Source organism: Mustela putorius, unplaced genomic scaffold, assembly GCF_011764305.1.
Source record: "Mustela putorius furo isolate JIRA1106 unplaced genomic scaffold, ASM1176430v1.1 tig00000253_pilon_pilon_pilon, whole genome shotgun sequence".
Classification (NCBI taxonomy): Eukaryota; Metazoa; Chordata; class Mammalia; order Carnivora; family Mustelidae; genus Mustela; species Mustela putorius.
Window position 1 is genome coordinate 11602719 of NW_025421329.1, and position 12574 is coordinate 11615292.

General features: G+C 46.3%; 1 protein-coding gene across 3 annotated transcripts in view; it reads right to left on the minus strand.

The window, feature by feature from the left end:
* The window catches only part of ACSS1 (acyl-CoA synthetase short chain family member 1), a 60662-nt gene that overhangs the window by 24238 nt on the left and 23850 nt on the right, over positions 1–12574 (minus strand). For all 3 annotated transcript variants that reach the window (XM_045078476.1, XM_045078475.1, XM_045078477.1), the window contains 2 exons: positions 7310–7509; positions 288–463 (listed from right to left, as the gene is read on the minus strand). In XM_045078476.1, the coding sequence (XP_044934411.1) occupies positions 288–463; positions 7310–7509 (376 nt within the window). The remainder of the gene's footprint in view (positions 1–287; positions 464–7309; positions 7510–12574) is intronic.

A 12574-nucleotide genomic window follows, 5' to 3' on the forward strand; every position in this document is an offset into this window, starting at 1 on the left:
ACTGGGTTCAGTTTGCCTTTTCTACCCTACCTTAGTTCAACTCCAGATGCAGGGAACACAAAGGGAAGGATCCAGTCATTTCTATTACACTGTTTCAGTACGTTTGTTGCATCTGAGTTTCAGCTTCCCAACCACAATATAAGCCCATCAGATACCACTGGGGAACCCTGAGCACATTTAGGGGACCCAGGTTGAAAATCACAGTTTTCAACCTGGGTTGAACTCAGACCCAGTGTACCCAATAATTACCCCTCCTCCTCCAACTGTACAGAGCAAAGCAAACACACCTGCTCAAGGGGGATGTCCCGATGACCCATGTGGACCTTGTTGTCTGTCCTGTGAGCCACCAGGACATGCTGGATGGTTGGGCAGTGCTTCACAGCTTCATCCACGATCTTCTTCAGCTCCACCACGCGCCCTCCCCGAAGTCCTTGGTTGAAGGTGATGACTACCTTGCACTTGGCTAATTCATACAAACAGAGATTTATGGTCAATTTCCTTCCCACTTTGAGCTTCACAGCCCAGGGTGAGAAGCCACACAGTCCAGGCCTAAACATGTGATAGACAAAGTCCATTATTTTTTTAAAGATTTTATTTATTTATTTATTTGACAGAGAGAAATCACAAGTAGATGGAGAGACAGGCAGAGAGAGACAGAGGGAAGCAGGCTCCCCGCTGAGCAGAGAACCCGATGCGGGACTCGATCCCAGCACCCTGAGATCATGATCTGAGCTGAAGGCAGCGGCTTAACCCGCTGAGCCACCCAGGCGCCCCAACAAAGTCCATTCTTGAGCAAAAGAGTCCACAAAATGGGAGGATCTGGCTTCCTTGCAATCTTTGGCTGAATGCAGAAGTACCAGGCCTTTTCACAGCTCTAATGGGGACACTTCCATCAGTCCCTGCCATGCGCTGGGGGGGCTTTCCCAGGTGAGGGGCCATCACACTGTCCTCAGCCACAGCCACTATGGTGTCAAAGCAACACCAAGATGCAGAGACCAAGAAAACTGGACAGCCAGAGATCAAGCCCCAATGTGTCCTGTGTGGCCCCTGTCCTGTCCAGGGATAAGAAGCTTCAATGCCAGAAAACAGAGGCCACTCCCAGTGGGTGCCAGGAGTTACAGGCCCCCACCCTTGCCTTTAGCAGATGGCCCTCCAGGCTCCACACCTGCTATTCAATGACCTGGCTAGGCTTGAACAGGCTCAGGGCAAGGATGGGAAGACTGAACCTTCCATAGCAGACCAAAGGTAAGGCCCTGAGCAGGATACAGACACAAACTAGGCCTCAGAACCATAGGCAAAGGAATGAGATCCCACTTCATGCCTCAACCTGGGATGACCCAAAAGAATCAAGGCTGCAGTGGGCTATTCTCTAACTGGCCCCTAATGGAAGAGCCCAGAACAAATACCCAGTTTTAGTGCTGACCAGTAGGGACCCACACATCCTCAGACCTTTTATTACTCTGTACCAAGGACTTCTTCCAAAGCCACAGCCAGAAGCACTAAGGATTGCCCCAACCCCAGCAGCCTTCCACCAATGATTCATGGGTTGGAATATAAATAGTCCAACTCCCTCGCCCCCCAGAGGCCCATCCCTATGTGGTTCTATCACCTTCCAGGGCTCTCTAGGGGACTGAGCTCCAGGAACCCACTGTGGAAGCTGGTCTACTGGATTTCTCTTCCCAGCCCCACTCCCCAGCACCCTAGACTGCTTCCCAGGACCACTCCCAAATGAACTGGCTACCCCTAAATGCTCATCTCAGGGTCTACTTCTATGGGAGCCCTGACAGAGATACCATCTCCTTCAGCTTTTCTGTCAGAAAAGTGCCTTCTAGCAACACACTCATTCTTTCTTTATCCCAAGGGCCCTAGAGTTGACATGACCTTGAGAGCCACCGAAGAATTCTCTTAGCCCTTGGCTGGGTCACCCAAGGATCAGAGAAGTACTCTAGAGGCTTTGAGGAACCCAGGAAAGTGTCATCCGGCTCTGCACAGCAGAGGAACCCAGCGGCACATTCTTTGCTCCTCAGACCTGGCCATTGGTCACCCTGGGGAAATAAAATCAGTTGGATGGAGTCTGTCAGAGATCACCCTGGCCTACATCCTGGGTGCTGAGACTGGTCCAGGACAACTCCTATGGGGCAAGAAGGGAGATAATCCAACAGGTAGAAAGAACCTGGCCTCAAGGGGGTGAGAGACAAAGAAAAATCAGGACCCCCTAGGGAAAGCAGTGGTCCCTGTCCATCCCAGGTGCATTATGTGGATTAGAGCTTCTCCACAGCCTACCATGGCACATGCCTTGTTCCTGGCTCTCATTTGTTGGAGGCTTTCCACCCAAGCAGTTCTCTAGGGCAGGAACCAGCATCGCATGCCTAGTCTCTAGGAGGTGCTTGGGGACGTGATACACTCTGTGGTTTCCCCTGAAGTTCAGTGGCAGGTACAGGGTTTGTGCACAGCATCAGGGCACAGGCCAGATCAGCATGACACTTTATCTGGAAAGCTTTGATTTTTACCTCCCTGGCTTTTGAGCAGATATTAGCATCTGTCTTCATTTTTTACTGCTCCTATAGCCAATTACCACAAACTTAGTGGCTCAGAAAACCCATATTTTATTTCACAGTTCTCTAGTCCAGTGAGCTTGGTGGGGTTCTTTTCTTGAAGTCTCATGCCCAAAATCAATGTGTGAGGGAACAAAGCTCTCATCTGGGGGATCTGGAGGAGACTCTGCTTCTGGGCTATTCAGGGTGTTGACAGAACTCAGCTCCATATAACTTCAAGACTGAGGTCCCCATTTCCCTCATTTTTCATTCTGTCAGCCAACAGTCATTCCTAGCCTTTAGAGCCACCTACATCCCCTGTCTTATGACATCCTTTATCATCAAAGCTAACAAAGGCAGATCAACTCCTTCTCATGCTTTGACCTCCTATTTTGCCACATGTCCTCTGCCTCTAGCCAGAGGAAGTTCTCTTCTTTCCAGGGCTTACATTTTTGGTTTGGGCCCACCTGGATAATCACACCATTTCCGTGCTCATCCCATTTGCCAAGCCCTTTTGATGTGTTAAGTAACATATTCCCAGGTTTTGGGGGATTATGGTGCAGACATATGTGGGGGCCATTACTTGCTCCTCCCCCACAGTCTCTCAGAATCATTCTGCCCTCCACCCTCCCCATCATACTACACTCTCTTTCCACTCCTAATTCATCCTAAAGCAAGAGGGAATATAAAGGGAAGAGGAGTGGTTAGAGTCTGGAGGCCAGGCCAGGGGACAGAAATTCTAAAATTGAACATATTGACTGAATGGCCGCCTAGCTCATGATAAGACCCTGGTGGCCATGCTAACACTCCCACCCCCGACCCCCAGTGATGGATTAAAGAGAGCTGAAAATTCTTCCATCTGGTCTCATACTACTTCTCAAGGAGAAATAGGGTGTTAGTGTCCCCCACCATGAATTTGGAATGACCAGACTGGTTGGATCAATGCACTACTAAAAATGAGGATATGTGTATTCTGAACCTGGCCTTTAGGGCAATTGGCACTTTCTACTTCCATCCAAGAGAAACTGTGAGCCGCCATGCAACAGTCTGACTGCCTGTGGTTGCCCAACCTGGTCATGCAAAGAGGCCACATGAAAAAGATGCTTCACAGCCCCCAACTATGCAAGCCAACCCAGCTTGCATCCCAGATATCATGGAGCAGAGAAAAGACATTCCCACAAGCCCATCTGATTCTTGCCCCCACAGAATCATGAAATAATTAAATTTATTCTTCTTAGCACTAAGTTTCGGAGTAGTTTGCTACACAGCAATAAATAACCAGCCACTCCTCTTATTGACCCAAGAGGAGGTAAACACCTGTCCCAACAGAGTCTTGCCATGGACTGACACCTGAATAGCTGGAGTGGAAGGTGTAGGTGTTGGGTAAGAATCTCTTACTGACAAAATATAGAGAAAATTATAGCAGTTTCATCTGCTGAGGACCTCAGAGATGACCTGGCCCCTGTCCTTCTGTGGCCTTGTTGTATAGGATTCCTGAAGTTCTGGGACCTGTTCCAGGATCCAGCTACTAAATCTCCAGGGCCCAATGCTTTGAGCTTGTTTTAAAGAATCTTAACAGAAACACTTGGCAACCATAATAATATCCTCAGCAAAGGAAAGGATCAGCCTAGTGTAATGTGTTTTGTTTTGTTTTTAAGATTTTATTCATTTACTTGAAAGAAAGAGGCAGAAATAGTGACAGAGCTAATAAGAGACAGCAGGAGAAGGGAGGAGAGGAAGAAGCAGGCTCTCCGCTGAGCAGGGAGTCCAATGTGGGGCTCAATCCCAGGACCCTGAAATCATGACCTGAGCTGAAGGCAGACACTTAGCTGAGCCATCAAGGTGCCACAGCCTAGTGTAATGTTAAAGCAGGATCTCTGGTGGCAGAATGCCTGGGTTCAAATCCTGGCTCTGTCACTAACCAGCAATGTGACCTTAGGCAAGTCACTTAACCTCTCTGTGCCTCAGTTTCCTCATCTTCAAAAATAGAAGCTCCCAACAAACAATAGCCCAAGACCAGATAGTTCTCACTGGTGAATTCTACCAAATGTTTAAAGACAAATCAACATCAATCTTCCTCAAACTCTGCCCAAACACTATATAGGAGGAAATACATTGTAACTAATTCTATGTGGCCAGCACTACCCTGATACCAAAGTCAGATGAACACATCACAGGAAAAATAAAAACAATAGACCAATACCCTTCATGAATACTGATGCAAAAATCCTCAACAAAGTGTTAGCAAACTATAGCCAGTAGCATATTAACAGGATTATGCATCATGATCAAGTGGGGTTTATTCCTGGAATGAAAAGAGCAGTATGACAACATGAAGAATCAAGGACATGAGTTCTCTGCTCAGAAGCAGAGTCTGCTTCTCCCTCTCTCTCTGTCTGCCTCTCTGCCTACTTGCTTCTCCCTCTTTTTCTGCCTCTCTGCCTACTTTTGATCTGTCAGATAAATAAATAAAATCTTAAAAAAAATGAAAATTAAAGACAGATATACAGATCAATGAACCAAATACAGAACCCAGCAATACGCCTCAACATATATGGCAAATTAGTTCTGACAAGTGCCAAGGCCATTCGATGAGGGGGAAAAGAACAGTTTCTTAACAAATGGTGCTGGTACCACTGGATACCCACTGGCAAAAGAATGAAGTTGAACCTCACATGATATACAAAAATTAACTCAAAATGGATCAAAGACCTAGTAAAAGCTAAGACTAGAAAATTCTTAGAAGAAAACATGGAGGCAAATCTTCATCACACTGGAGTTGTCAATAGATTCTTAAATAATACACCAAAATCACAAGCAAAAGAAAAAAAATGGATGATCCAGACTTTATCACGATTAAAAACTTTTGTACATCAAAGGACACTATTGAGAGAGTGAAAAGACAACCCACAGAATGGGAGAAAATAATTGTAAATGATAAATCTAATAAAGGTTTAGTATCCAAAACAGAGATAACTCTTAAAACTCAACCAACCAAAAACCCAACAACAATTTAAAAAATGGACAAAGAGCTTATGTAGACATTTCTCCTAAAACATACAAACAGAGAAGCACATGAAAAGATGCTCAATGATGTTAGTCATTAGAAAGGCGATCAAATCCACAATGAAATACTACTTCGTACACATTGGATGGTTATAATTTTTTTTTTTTTTAAATGAAACAAGGGCTGACGATTCAGAGAAACTGGTAACCTCATACATTGCTTCTGGGAATGTGAAACAGAGCGGCAACTTTGGAAAACAGTTTGCAGTTCCTCGCTAAGTTAAATACAGATTTACCATGTATGCCAGCAATTCCATGCCTAGGTATATGCATGAAAAATTGGAAGAAGGTGTTCTCATGAATGTTCACAGCAACTCTACTCAAAATAGCCAAGATGTGATATGTTAACAAGTCAAATGTCCATCAACAGATGAATGGATAAACAAAACATGGTATACCCACACAGTAAAATTTTTGTCATAGAAAAGGAAATGAAGCAATGATACATGCTACAACATGGATGAACCTTGAAAACACTGTGATGGTCATAGAAGTCATATACAAAAGGCGACGTATCACATGAATTCATTCTATGAATTACCCAGAACAGGCAAATCACTGACAGAAAGCAGGTTAGTGGTTGCCAGAAGCTGGATGAAGGGGGAAACAGGGAGTGCCTGCTTAATGCGTATGAGATGTCCATTTGGGGTAATAAAAAAGGTCTGGAATAGACAGAGATGATGGTTGCACAACACTATGAATGTGCTTAATGCCACTGAGCTGTATACTTTAAGATGGTTATAATAGTAATAAAAAATGGGGGAAGGGAAAAATAGGGAAAGTATTATCGCCTATCATATTTATGAAGACTAGTTTAGTTAAATTAAAGGAGATGACTTTTGCAAAGTGCTTAGAACAGTACCTGGCACATGGTAGGTGCTACAGAGTTGAGAGAGAGAAGGAAAAATAAGTGACAGCACCAACCTTGAAAGTGGAGGGAGAGATGTAGAAAGGGAGCGGAAAGGCTTCTCAGTCCCTCCTAAAGAAGGTGGTCAGCTAGCTAGGGTCTAGGTCAAAACTCTGCCCTTGAACTCTGTTCACTAGCCAAAGGCAAGTCTTCAGTGAGACACAAAGAACTCCCAGTGGCCCCCCCAAGCATCCTCCTTGGTGAGCCAGCTCAGGGAGCTCTCTAAGATCTCACTGAGCAGGGGTCAGACCTCGCAGACATGAGGTCACCATCCAGACAGCCCTCCCACACCAGAAAAAGGAGGGAGACAACATTGTTCTGGACACTGTTCAGGAGACTCTGACCTACCTGCAGATAGAAATCCTTAAAGATGCACCACAAGCCCCCACACCTGACTCAGACCTCTGGAAATGGTCTGCCCCATCCTTCCTCATGTTGACCTAGCAGACATTCCCCATACATCCCCAGCCTCGTGTTGCCCTACACATTTCTTCTTCCACCACAGCCATTCCAGTCACCTCCAAGTGCTTATATGAGTTGTGCTCCTCCCACCAAGTAGCTGAGACCTACGCTGTTCCCTCCAGCTGAAGTCTTCATTTTTCACCTGATTAATCCAATGCCATCAGATCTCAGCTCACAGAACAAATGCTCATTCAGCCGTGTCCTTGTCCCTGGTGGTATCTGTCATTCGTCTGTGTGATTTTTATTAATGTCTGTCTCCATTCCCAAGTCCCCGATGGCCAGGCCCCAAGGAACAAAGGCCAGGGGCCCCCAGGTTTCTCCCTCCCTTCCACACGCTCACCATCATTGATCCTCCCAGCCAGGGACTCTGCACTGAAGCCAGCAAAGACCACGGTGTGCACAGCTCCAATTCTGGCACAGGCCAGCATTGCGGCCACAGCCAGTGGGGAAACAGGCATGTAGATGGCCACACGGTCCCCTCGACAGATGCCATGTCTCTTCAGCATATTTGCCAGGCGACACGTGGTCTCCAGCAGTTCCCTGAAGTATAAGGAAGAGAAGGCCATCAGAGATGGTGAAGGGCCAAAATGCTGAGTGATTTGGGGAGCATAATTCTGCGAACAGTAAGTACCGTACACCCAGCCAGGGCCCAGAAAACAGTAGGTACTCAGTGGCTTGTTGCACAACAAGTTCTTTTCCAGAAAATAATGTTTTCAACTTCGCAGGCTAGTACTAGCAGATTCATGGCCACATTACCGTGGTCAGATGGCTGTCCTTGGGTTCACTCACAGCAGGGCTTCTCAGACAGCACAGGGGTCCAAAGCCTAAACTGTCACATCCCTGAGACGTCTCGGAAGTCGAACGGAAAGGTCCGTCCCCAAAAGTGATATCCTAAGACCTTTAGTGGGGAAAGTAAGGCCCCCGTTTTCTGCATGAGCACAGCCCAGCTGCACCAAGCAAGGCTCTAGCCGGGAGGCCTCTGCTCACGCATCAGACCCCCAACCCCGTGTAGCCACGCTGAGTCGAAGCGATGGCGGCCACGTGATAATCACCCACCTGTAACCCAGAGGCAGGGAAGGCAGGGAATGAAAGCACCTCCTTTTTCCCAGTTGCAAGGCACCGACTGCACGTGGCACTCTGAACACACAAGGCCCACCGGATACCCACCCCCTCCCACCTCTCCTGTCTACGTGACCGTCCCTCCATTTTCGCACTAATCACGAGGTTCTGCCTGCCAATCAGAATGCAGCATCTCCCTAGAGCCGCAGACAGGCTTAAGGCTTGACACGTGACCCAATCTGCCCAATCAGAGTCAATGACACTCAACTCCGGAAACAGGGACTATGCGCCTTAAAGCGCCCACTTGTCTGGAATGGAGGTGGGAGTAGAGAAAAGCAACGTGGGGAGCTAGACACTCCATTCCCTGTGGTTCCAGCGGATGGGCCAGCTGACCCCCGACTACGCAAATAACCAATCATTTTACCCGTTTTTCCTGTGATTTGACTTTAATTTATTTAATCACAGAACTAACAGGGAAAGACAGAATAAGGGGCAGCCAACCAAACGAACCGCACCCACGCTCTGCATCTCCCCGACGGGTCTGAGTGGGGGCTGTGGGGCAGCGCCGACTTCTTCAGGCCGTGGCAGCCAGAGACTGGACCCTCTGAGCTCTGCAAGTCCCCTTACAAGCGTGTGCCTGCTTCCCCTCTGTTCAAAAGGTCCTCAAGGAAAGGGCTCTGAGAAAGGCCAAGCTCAGCAAGAGGCCGCCTAGAAACACCAGCGGAATGAAGATGAACACGGCCCATTTCAGGCAGAGACTTCAAGGGGACTTTTGTTTCTTCCCAAAGCCATCCTGCATGGAGAGCTGATGAGAACCAGATCATAATTCCAGCCTGCATGTGCCCTCGCCACCAGTAACTCCCCGCCAGGCTGGCTCCAGCATGCCTCTTCTGCAGGATTTCATCCCCTGCTTAAAGCTTTCAGGAGGACAAAGACCCCATTCATGGTGCTCCACCTATTCCTTGCCTAAGTTTATGTTGAGAAAGAAAACGTACTTCCTGACAGACCCCAGCGCCAAACCCCGGAATCCAGAACCTGGGAACATCCATACTAATCCAGGGAAGGAGGCTGGGACAGCCCGTGATAATACTATCACAGTATTAAGGAAGTATTAGGAAGAGGCAGCTGTGGTCAATAATGCAGGAGAGTAACTCAAGCCAAGTGGAGGCACCATTTTCATAGCTAAGGATTTAAGCCTCTGGGCAGTGCTCAGGGAGATGGAAGCTTAGATATGTGTTACACATCAATGGTGATGAAATTCAGTCCTTAACTCTGTAGACCAAAGGCATCAGTCAGAAGTCAAGAAACACAAGTGAAGTCTGAGAAGTTCACACAAGTGAACTGTCTAGACAGAAGAGCCTGGGTTAGTTTTCTATAGTGGCTGCATTAAACATGGCAGCTTACCTTTCTCAACCGCCATGCAGTCATCTGAGAAATGGCAGGTGCCATGCAACTTTTGTACCTGTCAGAAATGTTAGTGAAAAGCATCACCCACCCATGGCCCTGCCAAATATTCAGTAGGTATTATCTTTCCCATTAGATCTCTTTGTCATCATTTTCTAAAATTCTAAAAATCTAAATTCTAAAAAAAATATTTCTAAAGTCACATAACTGGTGAATTCCTAAGATGCTAAAATTCCATCCAGACACTGTGGAGATGAGAATGAAAGTGTCCTACAGGATCACAGTTCTGACTAGAGAGATGAAGGCACATGCATGAGTGTGTGAAGGGCGTTTTTACCTCAGCTTGGTGCAATAGTCTCTGAGGGCAGCAGGGAGAACTTTCTGACAGATTGGCTATGGTGAAGAGGAGCAAGGGAGCAGCAGTACCCCTCTACTATAGGACAGTTGAGCCATAGCCCTGGAAGAGGGTCTGGAGACTAAGCTGAGGCAACCTATGGGTTCCCTGGAGGATTGAGAGGCATCAACTGTGTGCTGCACCTGGAGCTGCGGCCAGTGGGTCTCAGACTCTTGCTGCTACAACCAGGGGAGCAGTTTCTGATAAAGAATTTGCTCTGGGTAAATCTCCAGGCATGTTCCCCTTTCTATCCACTCTGCCAAGGCCATAAACCTGAAAATCAAAGGGCTCCTTGAAGGTCAGATGGTGCATTCTGCCTTGGGGTCCAGAAATCTTGCTGCTACACTATTGTCCACAGTGGCCCAGCCTCTGCTTAAGAAGCATATTGCTGGAAGTTGCCACCTCATAGAGCTGTCTCTGTTCTGTCATTTTAGTAGAGAAATAGTCTTTCTAAAGTGGGACCAAGTTCTGTAGCTGTACGAATTCCACACATTGGTCCTAGCTCAGCTCTTTAAATCTGAATAAATCTAGTTTTTCATTCAGTGGCAGCCCTTCAAATTTCTCAATACCCTCCATACTTCCAAGAAGCCTTTCTTCTCCAAGTTCTCTCATCCACCCATCCATGACCCCATGAACTCTCTATAGTTATACCTCCAGGTTACCAAATTGACCCCCACATTCTCATTGTCTCTCTCTAGAGTAGAATATCGGCACCCAGACCCTTGATCTCAACTCTACACTTAATAATGTAAATTAAGAACATGTTGATTTCCTCCACACTTTTGCCATTGGAAAATAAGGTCAGCAAACCTAGGTCTTCAAATCATGGAAAAATAAATGTTATTTGAGTGATCCTATCATTCCACATATTCAAAAAACTGTCCAAAAGCATGTTCTTGGATATCTGTGACTTCTCAGAGACTCCCATGAACTGTTTCTGTATCAAAAAGATAATGCAGCCACTTGGAGGCTGGTGCTTCAGTTTGTCATTGCAGGAAATACTAGCTTCCTTATACTAACAGGGTCTTCCCAACGGATAGCAGCTTTCAGCTTTCTGAGAAATGATCTTACTGAAGATAGCGTTATATTTTCAAGTGCAAAGAGAAAAGTAACATTTGTTATCAGGTATTGACCAAGATATCTAAGTTTGTCTGCAATGTAGACTCTTCAGACCTAAACCTTCAATATGAACATATGCAAATAATGTGCACAAATACATAAATTTGGCATGGTGTTAGTGACTGCTACCTGGCTTTGGGGAAGGGAGAAGACTTTCTATAGCCAACTGTTAAGCAGGGAATAATGTTTATCCAATGCTAAAGACATAATCTGATCTCAAGTATTTATAACCAACATGACACCTGTCAATGTGTCAGCCAGTATAAAGGCCCCTGGACCACCTCAGTCCAAAACAGACACAACTGGAAATCGAGTTCAGAAGAAAGACAGGAATAAATACACTGGTATTTATTTGTTTATCTATATTCTAATTAAAGCTTTTTTTTTTTCATGGAAAATATCTTTATGTCCTAGCATTTCCCAATGACAGCCCAGGGAAGTAAGATAGGCCATGTGTGTGCGCGCGTGTGTGCGTGTTTTGTATTTAAGAAATAAACAAATTGAGAATGCATGATCTGCTCACTGCCCACAATTACACTGGCTCTTAGTGTTCATTAAATAAATACCACCTCCATTGTCCATCTATCCCACTAAGTACAAGCTTTACGTGGGCGGGGATTTGGGGGTTACTCCCTTCTTCCTAGGGCCTACAGCTGAGCCTAGTTCATAGAAGGCTCAGTAAATATTTGTGGAATGAATGGGAGCTGCAGATAAGTGAGAAACGACAAGGGCTCTGGCAGGCGCAGGACTCCTCAGGCCTGTGCTCTCACTGTGAGTGCCTGTCAACTCTGCAGATGCCTTGCATCTCCCTGCAGGGAAAGAGGGTGAGGCTGGCCAGCCCAACAGCATCATACAGGCAGGGAATTGTCCTACCCCTTTGACAGCAAGTGAGAGGGACCGCTCCCACTGATAAAGCACCCAGAGGGTACTTCTCAGTCTCTTTTGCCAATAAGGGAAATAAACCCAGGTGATCATGTCGATACTGTGTATGTTAAGGTCTGTGACAGACACAAAGCTTTTCAGAGTCTCTGCTCTCCTCCAAGCCTGGGTGCTTGGAGGAGGGGTCGACTCCAGCATCTAGATGCAGAACTTGAAAGGGCACTCAGCTGCTGTTCTGCAGTTCAGCATTTTCTTCAGCAAGCCACTTCTGGAAGATCGGGTAGTAAGAGAAGAAAAGGAAGCAGAACAAAGCAGGAGGGCCCTTTTCTCACATGGGGCTTGCGTGGAAGGATAGTCAGGACATGTCGATGGCTCATGAATTATGTCTCAGAACGAGGTCTAGAGACAAACTCCTTCCTTCCAGACAGACTTCTCTGACCCTGACATTATTGTAGCCACTAACACTGATTTGATGATGATAAAATTTGCTCACTCTTCTGCTCATAACTACTGGGAGAAGAGATGCCCTGGAAATTCAGCTGAATGGGTTCATAAATCAAGTATAAAATTCCTTGTACATCATTATTTGATTTCATGACCATGACCTTTAGTAAAGAGTAGATGCAATGGAATATAAAGTAGTAGCCACACTTAAAGATGTAAAATTTCCAAAGCTGCTATTTGCCAAGAAAGGCCCCAGATAACAGGGTTTTCAAGAAAAAACAGCTGAATTGCCACTGGTAACATAAA